Genomic DNA, 18,722 nt, shown 5'->3' on the forward strand with positions numbered 1-18,722 from the left:
ACCGGGCAAGTTGGCTGTGCGGTTAGGAGCGCGCAGCTGTGAGCTTGCATCCGGGAGATAGTGGGTTCGAATCCCACTGTCAGCAGCTCTGAAGATGGTTTTCCGTGGTTTTCCATTTTCACACCAGGCAAATGCTGGGGCTGTACCTTAATTAAGGCCATGGCCGCTTCCTTCCCATTCCTAGGCCTTACCTATCTCATCATCGCCATAAGACCTATCTGTGTTGGTGTGACATAAAAATAAAAAAAGTGAATCTTGCTTATTCAGTGGAGGAAAGACCAGTTCAAGTAAAATACTGAGAGAACTTGATGTATTACCTTTGGATTAGTTAGTGTACATATTCATTTTATTGCAATATTTTATTATTTCGGCACTACTATTCTATGAGCATGTTGTTTTATTGTAAGAGCAACGTTATGATTACCACGGTGGTACTATTCTCAGGGTTTTATTTTTTAATCTGACTCATTTTAATTATGGTGATACTATTTACAGAGTTTGGGTTTTAATGTTATTATTTTATATTTTGTTTATAGTCTACTATTTTTGAATTACGGTTATTCTATTTACTGAGTGTGCTTAATTTTGACTGGAATATTTTGTTATTATATTTATGCCACTGCTATCTCAATCCTATAAACTGCCTGCTCTATGCTATGCGGTTAACACGCTGCTCAGCGTGAGCTATCAGTGTCACCAACCTCCGCTAGGGACGCCAGCTAATGCACCCAGTTTATTTCTGTACCCATGTTGTTGTGTTCCTGTGCGTTTGCATAAAGTATTCATGTGTGTATGTCTCAAGTTTTAAATGATGAATTGTAGTGTTCCTCTTTGTATATTATAGCAAGGAATCCAAATTCTTCGGGTATGAGCTTTCCTGAAATCACCCCAAGTAAAGAACTTTGGGGAAATTGGCTTAACACTATATCAAGGCAAGGATCAACCAAGGGTAGTCAATGGATTACGTCCTATTATTCTCGTGTTTGTAGCCTGAATTTTAGAGATGAAGATCAAAGATAAAACTTAATTTCTTTTTATTGAAGCCAGAGATTGTGCCTACTTGGTTTTCGAATTATCTGGAATACCTTCAAACCAGAAAAACAGCTGCACGAACAATCAGAGAGAATATTTCTTCGGAACAAGTCTATGATGAAACAAGCTCTTCAGCTGCAGGAAATACATTGTATTACGAGTACAAAATTCATGTGAAAAATGATGTCTCAACCCAAGTCAATATTCCAACAAGTAAGAATATCAGCAGTCATTTGAAAATCATACATTGGAGGCTCCGATTGAGAATTCTGAGACTGAGATAAAAGCTGATGACTAACCTTAATGAACTTAAAAGACTGCAGAGGAAATTTAAAGAAACCCAGAAATTGATTGTCTGATTAAAGTGAAGGAAGCTGCTAAATAGAATGAACAAAAGATCATTTATCTTTTAGATCAAATCCAGAATTTTTGCTAGACAAAATCCACGCGGTCAGAACAAATCACACGGTACTGTGTGGTGTGGAGAATAGTATCCCAAACAGCTACGAATATGGGAGGATTCCTGGTCTAGTGTCAGCTCCATCACAAAGTACTCTGGACAGATAGCCTAAATGGGAAATGTTGAGTGTTTGTCAGGATTTCCCAATTAGTGAAGGAAATATATGGATCTGAATGTGATACTCTCAGACCAACAAAGAGGTGTGTGACAGTGATTGCTGATTAAATGGCTCATTAGGTAGGCTCCTCTATAACCAAACCAGTGACAAGTTCGTTTGCATGGTCAATGTTAAAAACTGTATGCTGCACAGATACTGGAAAATCCCCTACTCTCATGAATAAACTGTTGTGCTTTGTTGTGAACGGACATTCAGGAAAGTTCCCTATTCCTGCTACCCATTTCCTTGTTAAAAGCTTAGAAGACTCCGATCTATTACTTATAGTTCAGAAATTATTAATGCCATTGAAAGACAATCATGGAACCAATGTTTTTATGTTTAAATATTTTGGAGAGGAAAAAGTGAGAACCCGTGTGACTCATCCATGTTATCTCAGTCGGAAACTTCTTTTCAGTTTTGACTATTACCATTTGATAGAAATTGTGAGATTCCAGTTCCTAGACAGAGAAATGACGGCAATGGCATCATCACCTCCAAATGTGTGAAAGAAGTTTATCGCCTCCAGAGAGACTTGACATTCAAGCCTGTTTGGTATTAAAAAAAAAAAAAAAAAAAAAAAAAAGAGGAATTTGGAAAAGATGAATGTCCTGCTGTACAAATATTTCCCCAGCAGTCACTGCTGCTATTCGCTTCATGAAAGAAAACCATGCCTGTTTATAAACACATGTTTAGACATTTTGTACGTGGAATCGACAGTGCGCTTCATGCAATCAATTTAAAAAATGTTCACATTCCACGACCTCATTGACAGAACTCGGCACGTTCAGCAAAACAATCCAGACTGTGTTCATTTCTATTCACCAGCAGATAAAATACTACAATGGTTGAATGATGATTTCATCGAGTACGTAAAAATAATTCAGTTGGAATCAAAACATGCAAAACTGAAGTGTCTGACTAAAGAGACGGCAGATACTGTCTCACTAACTGTGAAATCTATAGTAGAATGTATGTCTTATGTGTTGCAAAATGGGTTCTTTCATGTTCTCAGTAGATGATTTTATGGAGATGCAATAAAAGCTCTGTTTAGTGCAGTGAGATTGGGTGGTGGACATAATGACAAGACGGATGCACGCACTGCAGTATGTGCTAGAAAACATATCCCGAAATCAGGTCATGAACAAAGGGTCAGCGAAATAGTGATAGAAAAATGTGTGCATCCACTGCTGTTAAGTAACAGTAAGAAAAGGACTGAAAAGGTGCTCTGTTATTTGTGTGGAGAAAATTCTGAAATTTTTGTGTCCCATGCACCAGTGGGATGATACTAGTATATCTACTGTAACTGGTAAATTTTATATATTTTATTAAGGATTTTTTTTCATATTTTCACACCAATCATAACAGGGACTGGCTGCATAAGGAATGGTATTACTAGCATCGCTCATACCTCGGTCACTTTCATATTGTCAAAGCCAAGGATGAGACTGAGACAGGTCAGTGAAAGTAACAAGACGAAGTCTTATTTAAACAACATATTTTCTGGGTGTGGTAAGTGCTGCCATCTGCAATGTCGCTGTGAACGCAATTCTCGCGGCACAGAGCAGGCGGTATATAGAGATTGAGAACAGCGGTGATTTATGCTGTTCTTGGAGTGCTGTTAATTTTAATGTTTTATTATTATGATTACACTATTCTTGGTTTTTGAATTCCGTATTAGAGGTAATTTTTGTCTATTTCTGTATGCATTTCCATTGCATTAACACAGAATCTGATCTGCGTATGTGTGAAATATTTTAGGATTACAGTAAATTAAGGTTTCCAAAGGTCCACCTATTCAATACAATAATATTTTATTGTGAGTCAATCACATGTCATAAAGGTACTAGTTTCGGCATCTGTTATATGCCATCATCAGCCCTAGATGCAAATTGAATAGTTCCATATACATACATTTTAGGAGTTTGCATTTGTTTATATCACACGATTCAAAACCGGCAACACTGTCTGAGAAACGTCAGGGCCGGACAGCTGGCGGCTGGACTACAGGTGTTGAAATGGCAATATGAAATATGGCACAATGTTGGAAGTCTACTATTACAGTGGGCTGATGACATCCAAAAGAGTAGAGGGAAGAAGTGGCTCCCAAACTTACAGTCACAATAGTGTGAGATGCCCTTTGGTAAAGCATCATTGCTGTATCTGTACACTGATAGCTTCAATATCCATCCTACAAATCACCTCTGTTCCATCAGTTAGAAACCACTCAACAGTTTAATAGTTGTGTATTCATTTTAATCTTAAATCATTAGCTGTATGCCCTGATAAAAAAGTAATTGTGTATTTATTTTATGTTTTTTCAGAGAACTACTAGAGAGGATTTGATTGGCATTCTTTTTCATTTCTGACAACCTCATGAGTTTGAGGAAGAATAAATAAATTAATTGGCTATAAAATGTGGAAGCCCTTGCTGGCAAGATGTAGTGTTTACAGTGCGCTATGTCTTCTGGTATGGGCTAGAGCAATTTGTTACTTTCATTGTCCTGTCTCACTCTCATCCTTGGCTTTGACAATATGATAGTGACCGAGGTATGAGCGATGCTAGTAATACCATTCCTTATGCAGCCAGTCCCTGTTATGATTGGTGTGAAAATATCGCCCATAGGGTCGGTTGGTGCATGCATTTCAGTGGGCTTGGCAGACTGATATGCAATAGCAACTTCTGGCTCTGTGAGGAAAGCAACGGGAAACTACCTCACTCCTCATTTCCCTAGTATGCCTCTTCAGTGACGTCTAAGCTGTCTATGTTAGCCTTTGGTGGAACTGTGGAGGATCAGACCAGCCTTCGGGCTGAATACCCAACAAACATACATACATACATACATACATACATACATACATACATACATACATACATACATACACACATACATAAAATATGGAGGGTAAATCAAATGCACCATGTACTTCATTTATCAGAAATATATGACTGATAAGAGACCTGATGTACTTACTCAAAGCTTTTCGTGTGATTTACTAAAAAAGCACTGTCCAAACATAAATCTAAAGTATATTGCCAGATTCAAGAGATGTTATGGATCCAGACATTTTGACAAATATGATTACTGCAGTACGTTTGCAACTGTCTCTTGACACAGACCAGACCAAAGTCCCAGTCTCAATATGGAAACTGCTGAGGTATGGGTGGCGCTGAGTAATGGCACTGGGAACAAAACTAGTGCATCCGGGCGTTAGGAAAAATGAACTTTTGCAGTGTCCTTATAACTATGTAACCTCTTGTGGTGCTATCTGAGGAACTGCGCAAACTCTGGGCTGATGACCTAACAGTCAGACTCATTTATACTCGATAATATGTAAGAAATTGATGTAAGTTTTGTGTAATTTTCTGTAGAATTCAATTTGGTAATGGAAATGTGGTTGTAGTTTTCTATTAATATGTAATTAATGAAATAAAGTATGTTGTATTGGAATGCATTCTTTGTTACAGGTTATGTGAACAAGTTACTATCTATGAGTATCCTATATCCGTTCAGCCGAGTAACTTACTGTGCCTATCTTGTACATCCGCTCATCATACGTGTTGTTCCAATGAGCATGGATAGTCCCTTCCATCTAACAAAAGAGACTGTTGTAAGTGTATTTCATAAATTTAATTGTGATATATTTTTAAATATGGAAAACATTAATTAATATTCTTTTCAAACTAATATACAGTACATTAAAGCCAGAAAGCTGGCACGAGGAGAGAATCATACACAAAGTACCTATTCTTCTTCCAATCTTTCTGTCTTTGATGTAGGTTTACACTTCTTGTCTCCTTTCCAGTAAATGCATTGATGATTCACAAGAAATATTTGTCCATAAATATGAGGCTAAGTGACTATTTTGGATGGAAAATACACTTTCTGATACACAGACCAGTAATTGTTGTTTAATATGAAAATGGTTAAAAGAATACGTCGGAAGCTGAACTACCTCAGTTATTATGACAAATTAATAGTGACTGTGGGTTGTCTTCTACATGTTCATACCAGTGCCATATCTATTTTATGGTAATTCTGGGACACTTTCTAACTATCTTTAGTTTTAATTTTTTTTTTTAAATTCAGAAGTAAAATTGAGGAGGATACTAAGTCACCTTAAATGCATCCTCAAAGGCTAAGGGAGTAAACCCTGAAAGAAAATCCTCTTATGCGTTAGGCCTAGCAAGTCAGCAGGAGAGTATTGAGTATAGTTGCTTTCAATAAGAAAAAGAGCCTCGGAAAGAATATTATAGACCGGATTGACACGTCCTCTCAGACAATTGTAAAGTATGATGACCATAAGGCTGATGATATACAATGTTCTGAAAGGAAACCCCAAATAAAAAAGAGACCCAAATACCGAATTGGAACTATGAACATTCCATCATTAACTGGAAAGTTAGAAGAACTCCTAGACATGATGGATAGAAGAAAAATATCAATATTGGGATTAAGTGAGACCAAATGGAAAGGGATTGGAAGTAAGACACTTCGTGGAGGTTATAAATTATACTGGAGTGGACAGGAGAAGGTAGCGAAAAATGGTGTTGGATTCTTAATTAACAAAAGAACTGATGCTACAGCTGAAGTTATCTGCAAAAGTGATAGAATCATTAAAATGTCCATGAAACTGGAGAACACTAAGTACACCATCATACAAGTGTATGCCCCACAGACAGGCTGCAGTGAGGAAGACAAAGAGAAATTTCGGCAAGACCTGGAAGATACAGTTAATGAGGAAAATGTTATTATTATTGGAGATCTAAATGCGTAAGTTGGGGTAGACAGACTTGGGTACGAGAACATCATTGGTCCACATGGATTTGGACAAAGGAACCCAGAAGGAGAACAACTATTAGATCTGTGCAGAAGAAATGATCTTATAATCAAAAATACATTCTTCAAAAAAAGAGACAGTCACAGAATAACAAGGTACAGTTGGGATGGCCAGTATAGAACATTGATTGACTACGTAATCACAAATAAAGATGGTGGCAGGTACATCACAGATGTAAAGGTCATCCCTAGTGAAAGCATGGACAGTGACCACAGATTGTTGGTAGTAGACTTCAAACATAAGACAAATGAAACGCAGAAACTTATTACGAAAAAAACCAAGGATTAAAACTTGGAAGTTGCAAGAAGTCCAAATAAAGGAAGAATACAAACTAAGGATTCAACAGAGTTTGCCGAAGTGTGAAGTAACCAGCATTAATGAAGAATGGAAGGCCTTCAAAGACACCTTTGTGGGAGAAGCCAAAAACCTATGTGGAGTTACAAGTTCTATCAAAAGAAAAAAGGAGACACCATGGTGGAATGATAGAGTGAAAACAGCGGTGAAAGAAAGAAACCAAATAAAGAAGGCACTGGACAAGGAGAAACAAAAACAGGGACAAGAATGAAATGAACAAGAAATACAAAGACTTCAAGGAGTATACAGGAACAAGAAACTTGCTGTAAAGAACATTGTAAGGGAAGAAAAAGAGAAGAAATGGAATGAGTTTGCAGACAAACTGGAAGAGGACAGTAGAGGAAATATGAAATTGCTATACAGAGTAGTGAAAAACAAGCGAAGGGATCAAGAGACCATAAAAGCAATAGAACGTGATGATGGAACTCTGGCACAAGAAGAGGGAGAAATTAAACAAGAACTCAAGATCTATTTTGAAAAGCTGCTGAATGGAGATACAGAAAACACAACAACGGATAGAGGAGAGCCAAGTCGAGGAACCACAACTGAACCACCAATTACATGGCTTGAGGTTGAAAATGCGCTCAAGAGCATGAAGAAAGGAAAGGCAGTGGGCGTAGATGAACTAAGTGCAGATATGCTGAAAGCAGCGGGAGTTCCAGGAATCCAATGGCTCTATAGACTGCTCAACAAGATATGGGAGAAAAATACTATTCCTGAGAACTGGAAGATGGGCATCATTGTACCTCTGTTCAAGAAAGGAAGCCGACGAAAATGTACTAATTACCGTGGTATCACACTACTGTCTCATGTCCTGAAAATATTGGAAAAAATAATAGAGACCAGAATCAGAGATATTGTTGAACCAATTTTGGAAGAAGAGCAGTATGGTTTCAGACCAGGAAGGTCAACTACAGACCTTATATTTGCAATTAGGATGCTAATGGAAAAATACTGGGAGAAGAACAAGCCTTTATTCCTTATATTTTTGGACATTGAGAAAGCATATGATAGTGTACCAAGGGAAAGAATTTGGCAATGCATGAAAGAACTTCAAGTGCGAGACAGCCTTATAGACAAAGTGAAAATGTTGTATAGTGGAAACAGAAGGTGTATTCAAGTAGGATGTGGTTTGTCGGACTGGTTTGAAACAAAGAGAGGAGTGCAGCAGGGCAGCTCATTGTCACCACTTCTATTTATTATTGTAATGGATGTAGTAATGAAATCTATTAAAAGGAAAGAACATGGAGATATCAAAGCCTTCACATTTGCAGGTGATGTTGCGATCTGGAGTGACTCAGAAGATGAATTGGGAGAGAGAATACAAAGCTGGAATGAGGAGTTTAAGAAATATGGTTTAAACATCAACAAGACCAAGACGGTGGTGATGAAAGTGTATGGGGAAGGAGCAGAACCAATAGTCATGTTAAATGAAGCTCAACTGGACAGCGTTCCAGTTTTCAAATACTTGGGTAGCGTTATATCAAATGACAATCTAGCAAAACATGAGGTGAACAATCGAATCAATAAGGCAACACAATTCTACCACCAGGTAAGACACCTGCTGTGGGATGAGCAAATACCCATGAAAACAAAAATGACATTGTACAAGTCCTATTATACACCAATTCTTACATACAGTCTCGAAACCACAACACTGACCAATAGAGATAATTCCAAACTTCAGGCAGCTGAAATGAAATTCCTACGCACTATGATCCAGAAAACCAGGAAAGACAAGATTAGGAATGAGAAAATTAGAGAAGAAGTAGGAATAGACACTTCTCTCCTAAATAAGATTCAGATATCGAGACTGAAGTGGTTTGGTCACATGAAGAGGATGCCAGTAAACAGAACTGCAAGGAAGGAATTTGACAGAAAGGTAGAAGGAAGACGACCCTTTGGAAGGCCACGAAGGAAATGGATAGATTTAGTTAAGAGCGATGTAATGCTGAGAGGTCATGATTGGGACAAGTTGGTGGAGGAAGAATGGTACAAGGACAGGATGAGATGGAGGAGGCTCATATACCACACCCGGGAAACTGGAGATGGTTTAGGATGATGATGATGATGACTAAGTCACCTTAATAAGAAGTAGGTAACAATATTTACTCATGAAAGAAGGAAGCGCTACCATTTTTGGTTAATTCCTATCAGAAATTATTCATCTTTTTAGTTCTTTGTCTTTCCTCCTATATTAAGAAGGATAAATTTTCAATTGTTTAACATAGTATGGAAAATATGTAGATACACATACCAGTACATCTGATAAATATGTAATGAAATTTCCATTGGTTTGCCACATAGCACTTCTTATAATTAATTATAATACATTTTATTTGGCTACTTTGTCATGTTTTCTATTATTTACATTTTTCTAATTACAGTATAACCATATGACTTTCATATGAAATTGATGTAATGTTTAAGCATTGTCAGTTCTTGGGACATTTTCTAAACCAATTGCATTACTACTGTTAGACCTGGCTCTTTATATTGGTATACTCAACTAGTTTTAGGATTAGGCTCTCTTAAACACTAAAACTTAAATCCTATATTATGCTATGTTAAGTGACTTACCATACTCAAAGATTTTTCCAGTGACATCCATGATTGAAATTACTTATATTAATGTTCTTCCAGTCATTATTTGTTGTGGCAATATTGAATACTATAGTTTAAAATTCTCCTGTCCTAAGAAATCTCTGATATATCATTTTGGAAAGATATTACTGTATTAGACATGGTATTCTTTTGGAGTAATAATAATAATAATAATGATGTGCAGCCTGCGGAGAGGCCTGGTGCAGGTCTTTCGAGTTTACTCTGTACAGGCGACCTGTGCATCTGTGAGGATGGGGCCCAATATAAGGTGAAGTCTAATGCTGAAGACAGTACAAACTCCCTGTCCCTGAGCCATGGGGAATTCACTAATGAAAGTTAAAATTCATGACCCAATCGGAAATCGAACCTTGGACCCCATGGGCCATGCTAACCATTTAGCCATGGACTTCTTTTGGAGTGAAATGAGACAACCCAGGGAGAAACTTATGTTCTGAAGATTTTTACTCTGCTTCCTCAAGAGTGAACCATGACTGACTGTAACTGTTCTAAATATCTGTGGCATTTCAAGCTCCTGTGGTGTCAGACTGAAGATGGTTCTAAATATCACTTGCATTTGAATTTCCCCTTGTGTCATTACTGCAGATCAAATGATTACTGGTAGAATAATCATGATCAGTTGAGAATCACTTCTGAGGATGTAGAGCTAAGTCTTGCAGACCATGAAGTTTCCTTGAAGTTTGTCTCATTTCACACAGCCATAAACCCAAAATGTTATTATGTCTGTTAGTTTGGGCCATGAAACTACTATCTATATATATAAAATAACTTATCCTGACTGACTGACTGACTGATTCATCATCGCAGAGCCAAAACTACTGGACGTAAAGAAATGAAATTTTGGGGATATATTCATATTAAGATGTAGGTGCTCGCTAAGAGAGGATTTTTGGATATTCCTTCGCTAAGGGGGTGAAAAGAGGGGTGAAATTTTAAAATGAGTGTGTCTATATCTCAAAAGTTTAAAAGTTTACAGATGTAAAAATTGGTATTTAGAATCTTCTTTAAAAATAAGGAAACACGTATTTTTTGTTTTCAGAAAATCCCAATAGGAGGGGTGAAAATGGGTGAAAATGGGGAAAATGAGTTGAATGCCCTTAATCAGGATACCAGTACTTATATCTCAGAAACTGAAGATATTACAGACCTGAACATTGGTACTTTTGATCTCTTTTAAAAATAAGGAAACACGTATTTTTTTGTTTTTGCAAAATCCAATTAATGGGAGGGTGAAAAGGGGGTGAATTTTTAAAATGAGTGAATCTATATCTCCAAACTTTTAAAGTTTGCAGATGTAAAAATTGGTATTTAGAATCTTCATTAAACATAAAGAAACATGTATTTTTTTGTTTTCGGAAAATCGCAATAGGAGGGGTGAAAAGGGGTGAAGAAGGGGTTGTATGCCTTTGATGAGGCTACTTATATTTCAGAAACTGAAGATATTACAAACCTGAAAATTGGTGTTTAGGATCTCCTTTAAAAATAAAGAAACACGTATTTTTTTGTTTATGGAAAATCCAGTTAATGGGGGGTGTAAAGGGGGTGACTTTTTAAAATGAGTGTATCTATATCTCAAAACTGTTACAATTTATAGATGTAAAAATTGGTATTTAGAATCTCCTTTAAAAATAAAGAAACACGTATTCTTTTGTTTTCGGAAAATCCCAATAGGAAGGGTGTAAAAGGGTGAATAATGGGTTGAATGCCTTTAATGAGGCTACTTATATTTCAGAACCTGAAGATATTACAGACCTAAAAATTGGTATTTGGGATCTACTTTAAATATAAAGAAACACGTATTTTTTCGTTTTTGGAAAATCCAAATATTGAGGGGTGAAAAGGGGGGTGAATTTTTTAAAATGAATGTGTCTACATCTTAAAACTTTAAAATTTACAGATGTAAAAATTGGTAGTTAGAATCTCCTCTAAAAATAAAGGAACACGTATTTTTTTGTTTCCTGCAAATCCCAATAGGAGGGGTGTAAAAGGGTGAAAAATGGGTTGAATGCCTTTAATGAGGATACATATATCTCAGAAACGGAAGATATTACAGAACTGAAAATTTGTATATGGGATCTCCTTTAAAAATAAAGAAACACGTATTTTTTTAGTTTTTGGAAAATCCTATTAATGGCGGTTAAACATAAGTGACAAATTGGGGTGAATTTTTTGAAAGATTATCATGGAAACGTAAAATGTTACAGACGTAAAAAGTGGGTGTTTGGAATCTCCTGTAAATGTAAAGAAACATAGGTGATTTTTTTTTGGAAACTCCATTTAAGGGGAACCCAAAAAGGGTGACATTTTAAAATGAGAATTTTTACAGTATATCTAAAAAAACTCAACATGTTACAGAAGTGAAAAATGGTATTTTTATCTCTATTAAACCTAAAGAAACGTGTATTATTAATTTTCGGAAATACCACTTGGGTGGAGGGGGGTGAAAGTGACTGAACATGGTGTTGAATTCTTTTAATGAGGCTACTGATATCTTAAAAATGAAGATGTTACAGACGTGAAATTTGATATTTGCAATCTGCTTTAAAAGTAAAGAAACACGTATTCTCGGAAAATCCAATGAAGCGGGGGGAGGGGGGTGAAAGAATTGAAAAATTAATTGACTTTAATTGTATGAGAATATATACATCTAATAAAAACTAAAGTTGTTACAGACGTGAAAATTCGTATTTTGATCTCCTTTAAAAACGAAGAAAAACGCGTTTTGGTGGGGAAACCATCTTGGGGGGCGGGAGTGTAAAGGAGTTGAATTCCTTTCATGAGGACACATAAATCAAAAAGTGAAGAAGTTAGAGTCGTGATAATTGGTATTTAGAAGATCCTTCACTATTAAAGAAACAAGTATTTTTTGCGGGAAAGTTCACTTAGGGGGGGGAGTAATTTGAAATGAAGTGACAAAAGTAAATTATGTTTATGGGGATACTTATATCTCAAAACTGAATGTAATAGACGTGAACATTGGTGTTTGGAATCTCCCTTAAACATAAAGAAACACGCGTTCTTTTAATTTGGGGGGGGGGGGGGGTTGGCAGTAAAAACTAACGGCGGTGGGGTGTAAAAGGAGGTGAGACCAATTGATTTTACTGTTCTTAATGTACTTATAAGGATCCTCCGTTGCTCAGGCGGCAGCGCGCCGGCCTCTCACAGCTGGGTTCCGTGGTTCAAATCCCGGTCACTCCATGTGACATTCGTGCTGGACAAAACGGAGGCGGGACAGGTTTTTCTCCGGATACTCCGGTTTTCCCTGTCATCATTCATCCCAGCAACACATAATAGTAATAATAATAATAATAATAATAAGAATAACATTAGTAATAATAATAATAATATTGTTCCGGACCGTCGTCAAATGTGCGGACCGCGCTGGAAACAGCTCCTGGACGGGTAATGACTAAGAATGCAGTCCGACCGCGGGTTCAGTGCCGCCAAGGCACCCAATATGACACCATGCCGGATCTCCTGAAGGATTTTATCCAGATTAAAAATGATTATAGGAAAATACAGTCTGGCAAAGATTTACGGACCCAACTGACCGGGATGAATACCTGAGCCTAGCCCGGGAAGTACGAAATCGATTGCTGGAAAGGAAGATTGAAAAATGGGAGGAAACGTGGCGTAATCTAATAGAAAACGAGTCAGATCGGGAATATTGGTGGATTCTCGCTGAAAACGTGTCAGATCGCGAATTTCGGCGGATTATATATCTAAAACAATAAGCATTCAATTACAAATTTCAGTATAATACCGTAGCGAAGCACGGGTACCTTGCTAGTTATAAATATTACAGTATTGTTTATTCTCCAGCTCCTGCCAGGTCAGGGTGTTAATGGTACCTCTCCATCTTCTTCTGTTCAACCATCATTGCTGTTCCTTAGCTGTGTTTCAGTTCAGGTTTCTTCTTATTTTGCTGTTCTTAATTAAGTCCAACCTCCTTAGTCTGAGTCTACCTCTTGTTCTCCTACCTACAGTCTTTGCATCCATCATCTGCTTTGGTGCCCTTCCCTCTTCAATCTTCTTAATATGTCCATGCTGTCTCAGTTTATTTCTCTCCATTCTTTTGGAAAGCTGTTCTACTCTGCTTTCTTTCCTGACATTGTCATTATTCTTACTCTGTCCTTGCCCATCTGATGGCCATGATTGTCGAGGCATCAACTGTTTATGGGGTTTGACATGATGGTTAGAGTACCGTTCGTAAAAAAAAAATCACCATTAGTATGTTTGCCAGCAGGGTAGGAGAGGAGGTGGTATACAATTTCTAATCACTAGACTGCATGCCAAAAGCCTCTCTGAAGTGTTCATATGGAGTGAGGGTATATGTTGCTCTTGATGGAGGTTCATCAACAGGATGGGGACATTAAGCCTTGAGCAGACCCTTGATATAATTCAACAGGAGTAGGCTGTGGGCCAATACCTGATTTCACCCTCTGACTATTTCCTCTTCCTCCTCATCATCATCATCCCACACCCAAATATGCAGGTCGCCCATGAGCATCAATTAGAAAGACCTGCACAAGGCCTCTCTAGGGGCTACACTGTATCACATCACTCTGTGTCCTTTCTTACTTCTTAAACACTTCATCTCACTGGCCTGGATTTTACTCTCCTCTCTTTTCATCAGTGTGTGGGTCTCTGCTGCATATGTCAGTATGGGACAATGGGGAACATCATCTCATTACACTTGCTTGGTACTTCTTCTCTTTTTGGTAAAATGCATTTCCCTGCTGTAATATTTTTACTGATTTCTACATTCAATTCTGCATCACTGTTATAATTATTTAAACATGGTAGTAGTGAATCACTGACTATAACATTTTCCTTGGTTGAACTTACAAACTCTCCCCAGAAGTAGGCCTATGTTAATAAATTTATTTGAAGTTTCTAATGTGGAATCTTCTCCCATTATAGTTGCTGCTTTTCCTGGGTCAACTTGTGGCATCCTACATCTTGGCATTTGTGGTATCGCTAGCATTTGAAGCTCCTGTAGTGTCGCTACTGAAGATCCTAGCCCCTCCAAAGAATGAGAAACCAAAGAATGATGACACAGATGATAGGAACTGTGCAAGTTTTAGCTGATGCTTTTCAACAGTTAAACAATCAAACTGAAGAAAATGAATGTTTAATGAAAGGAAGAGTTATGATACAAATCTAAGTATGGTTGTCCAAGAATCAAAATCAGAATGCTTGATCTTTTTAAATGACATTCCAATCCAGAATTGTATTGTGGAATAACATTGTTCAAGATTGCTGATCAAGTAATGATTATCTATTTTTGTATCATTGTTGTATATTGTGGTGTTTAATATGTTACTGTAAAAAAAAACCAAAGCAAATTAAGATCTGTTATATGATAGAAACATACACTACCTTCCAAATGGATCAGGGTAAAACTATTTATAAACCGAGTTGAATTTGAGTGAGCTGTTAACAAACTACAAACTAGGATAAATAATTCAAATGATAGTCATTGTAAGAAATCAAACTTAATCAGAAGTTCTTCTTCAGTGTTCCAAGTTTCTTAAAGAATTAGGTTTAAACAGTCCTTGTGCCAGATTGCTCTAATGATGTTAAGAGGTGCATCTCTATGGACATAGCAGAAGTCTTTATGAAAATCCTTTTAAAGAAAAGAATGAACTAAAATTGAGAAGTATTCAGTATACATTGTCTTTTGGCAGCCCATGATTTTGGGAAGTTGGTTTAAATAAATATAGCTCATTTTCTGTCTTAACGTTAACTACTGAAAATGAGTTATGCCAGAATTTTGTCAATGTGAGAACTCTGATTTCCTTTAGCCAGGACTAAGGTGTAATCAAATCTAATATTTGGTAGATTTTTCATCACTGAATTATTAGAATCTCACAAGAATGTGTTTCAAAAAGCAAGGTTTGTGATCCTTGTTTAGAAAAAAATGAATTTGTAATATTTTCATTCATTCTATAGTCATGTTTCCTGCAATCAGCCTGATGGCTAAACAAGGGTGTTACCGAAGGAAATAACCAAGAACTTAAGGTATTGTAAGACTAATGATGTGTACAATACTGGGAAATCAATGGGAGTGGAGAGTCAAGTTCCATTTCCCTTTACACTATCAGTAACCTATCATTAACCAGAACGGGTATGAATATTACTTATCTGTTAACACAGCATCAAGTGAAAATCACTGCCTGATGTAACTACTATGCTGACAAGGGAAGTCTCACATATTTCATGTTGAAACCTATATTGAATTTTTTATGACATAACTGACATGCTACAAGAAGACCACTTACAAAACCTTGCCTGTTTCAACGGGAAGGCACCAAAATCAAAGCTGGAACCCACATGGCCTGACGGTAATATGGTGCAGCTAGACATCTCTGCACAGACCTTGACTTATTGCTTTTTGCTTGCCACTCCATTGTTGGCTTGTTTATAGTGAGGGCTGTATACATAGGTTCTGGCTAATGAAAAAGGAGTTGAAGTGAAATAGTCTACAAGAAAAATAGATTGTGTAATATCAAATTTAATCTGTTCAATAGAAAAGAAACTCCACAGTAAAAGTTAATAAACATCCAATAAAACTTCGGAAAATCTCATCCGTTTAAAAATAATTTAACATTGTAACAGTGTCAGTGATTTCACTCTTCTCTGGCACTCTCTTAGACTAGTCCCATCTCCCACTGTAGACCAATTCCAAGTCTTGATCTTTTTGTTCTACCACTTCTTCCATATCCAGGTGGGGTTGCAGGTGCAAACCGTGTCACACATATGGACTTTGCCCTGTTTAATGGCCATATGCGCTTCCTGACTTGAGTGTTTCAGTGATGGTTAATAGTGTAATGTGTGGTGTAAATGAAGAGGAGAGTATTGATAGAAGCACAAACACCCAGTCCCCAAGGCAAGGGAATTAACCACATATGATTAAAATCCCTGACCCAGTCAAGCAATAAACCCGGGAGCCTCTGAATCAAATGTCTCGACACTGACCATTTAGCCAAAGAGCCAGACATCAATTCTAGATTTTAATGGCAGCTCTAAAATGTGTGATCCTTAGCTATAACCTTGTACAACCATCTGATGCACCCATTTTTACTTTGGACTTAAAAAAAGAAAGTAACAATTACAGAAATGACTTGCAATTAATTGAGCTAAAAAGTACATATAGGTGATTAAATATCTCGAAAACACATCATTCTGACTTCAAATTTTAAGAATTCCATACTGTGACCGTTCGTGGGACGCCTAACTCGGAGATGATAATAAATTTTATAATTTCGCTCGACTAGTATTCAGGGGTTTACATGATCTTCCACTCAGGGCATGGCCCTTCGGAAAGGAAGCGGTCACATCCTATCACTACTTAGTCCGATAATAATCTAACATCAGATTCAAGATAATAAGCTCACTAAAACTAGGCATAAATGAATATTTGCAATGAGAAATTGGAAGTATAATAATTTTAATAACATGAAATTAACTGGCTACAACTGAACAACTGAATATGCAACGTAAAAAAATATTAACTTTGTGCATCACAACCGCACCGTATTAAAGAATCAAGTCCATCTTGAAAAATAATTGTCAGTCATTAAGTTAGAATCACATCATTACGCAACACTGTTTCATTTAAATAAATATAAATTGATATACTGGAAAATCAGCAATTTCAGTCTCAAATCGATCATCTTGTTTGTTCATTTCTGACGTATTACTAGACGAACCTGTCCTCCCTGCTCTACTTCTCTTATTACTTCATTATAATTACCTAACTAACTGAGTAATAACTTGAATTTTCTAACAGCGCATGATAAACACCGAAAATCCATCAAATACATAATAATATCAGTGCTCCATGATCAATTAACTGCATGTCTCCGTCCAACCAACGGCGTCATGTGGCTGCACCTGAAAAGGTACTATCTACTGACATAAATAAGCAAACTATCAAGTGCCAGACGATCTGCGTTGCATCGGCTCCATTCCATCCTGCTGAAAATACACCTACAGCGCTAACTTACTACATCTAGCAATACTACAAGCTGATCTACAGTACAGGTGACAATAATCTCACAATCAAATAGTCGTTCGAGTAGCTTGTCGAAGATCCTACTCGTATATTCGTAAATACATTCCGCTACCCATGTGATACCAAATTAAACTCATGTCAGCTCGCATGCCTAACCAAACTCTTCGAAAAGCATTCAAAACAACGCTACGAAACACGCTCATCTAATAAACTCAAATATACGCGGCGGAAATACCTTTCAATACTATTATCCTAACCATTGGCCATCTCAAAGAATTACATTACTACCGCAATTCACCACTCAATAAATCTTCTCTGCTTATACCGTTAACTATACCTTTAGACGACCCTACATATTTTACGCTACACAATGTCCACCACATAATGAGAAATCATCATCCCCTACATAAATGAGCTAAATATCTCTGAAGAGCTTCACTATTATTCATACGACCATCACTGAGTCGATCCACTAAACATATCACAACACTCCGCGGAATTATACATTACCATAAGATCACCACTTCAAATATTTCACACATCAGCACATCAAAACTTACCTGTGGCATTCAAGATCACACACGCCTTATAACTGTTCCACAAACACCGAAAACAACGCAGGAAAGATCGCCTAACCCTAGTATTCACCAACGGAAAACGATATTCTAACATACGCAGCAGCATTACATGACGTTACCAACACCGTTAGCACGTTAGAACATTCAAGTCATTTCATTTTATATCACCTGTGTGACATTAAAAAAATCTACTTCTACTATAAGCATCTACAAGTAAACAAGAAGGGCAAGGTTCGACTACTCATCTGACTTCTTCGTTTTTCCATGGGTATTGGTCGTCAGGTTATTTCTTCAGCCATCTCATTCATCTCGGCAGAGTGCGGATCCACCAGGATCCTACCAGTTTACTCGGACATCTCTTCTATATGAACTTCCTTATTCACAAATATAGGCAACATCTTGAGTTCAACCTGAAACTTGAACAGAATGGTTAGATCGAATTCGTACATATTTTTTTAAATCCACTGTTATAGATTAATACTGGCCTGTGTAAATTTTATATCGCTCAATGCTATACTTAGTTTGTTAACGTATTTAGGCCTCAACTTCTTCAATTTTATGAGCTTTAATTCGGATATACGGGCTGAGCTCTCTATTGCTTCACGATCCTTTTTGTACTCTTCAACAATCGACATTTAAAACAAATTCCAACTTCATTAT

General features: G+C 37.1%; 1 protein-coding gene across 1 annotated transcript in view; it reads left to right on the forward strand.

Annotated features, from left to right (window-relative positions):
- LOC136877240 (nose resistant to fluoxetine protein 6) overlaps nucleotides 1-16,674 on the forward strand; it is a 344,726-nt gene extending 328,052 nt beyond the window's left edge. Inside the window, exons 15-16 of the mRNA XM_067151103.2 lie at nucleotides 5,116-5,258; nucleotides 14,388-16,674. Coding sequence (XP_067007204.2) covers nucleotides 5,116-5,258; nucleotides 14,388-14,555 — 311 coding nt within the window. The 3' untranslated portion in view covers nucleotides 14,556-16,674. The remainder of the gene's footprint in view (nucleotides 1-5,115; nucleotides 5,259-14,387) is intronic.
- Nucleotides 16,675-18,722: the final 2,048 nt, after the last annotated feature.

This window comes from Anabrus simplex, chromosome 1 (genome assembly GCF_040414725.1).
Source record: "Anabrus simplex isolate iqAnaSimp1 chromosome 1, ASM4041472v1, whole genome shotgun sequence".
In the NCBI taxonomy this organism is placed as follows: Eukaryota; Metazoa; Arthropoda; class Insecta; order Orthoptera; family Tettigoniidae; genus Anabrus; species Anabrus simplex.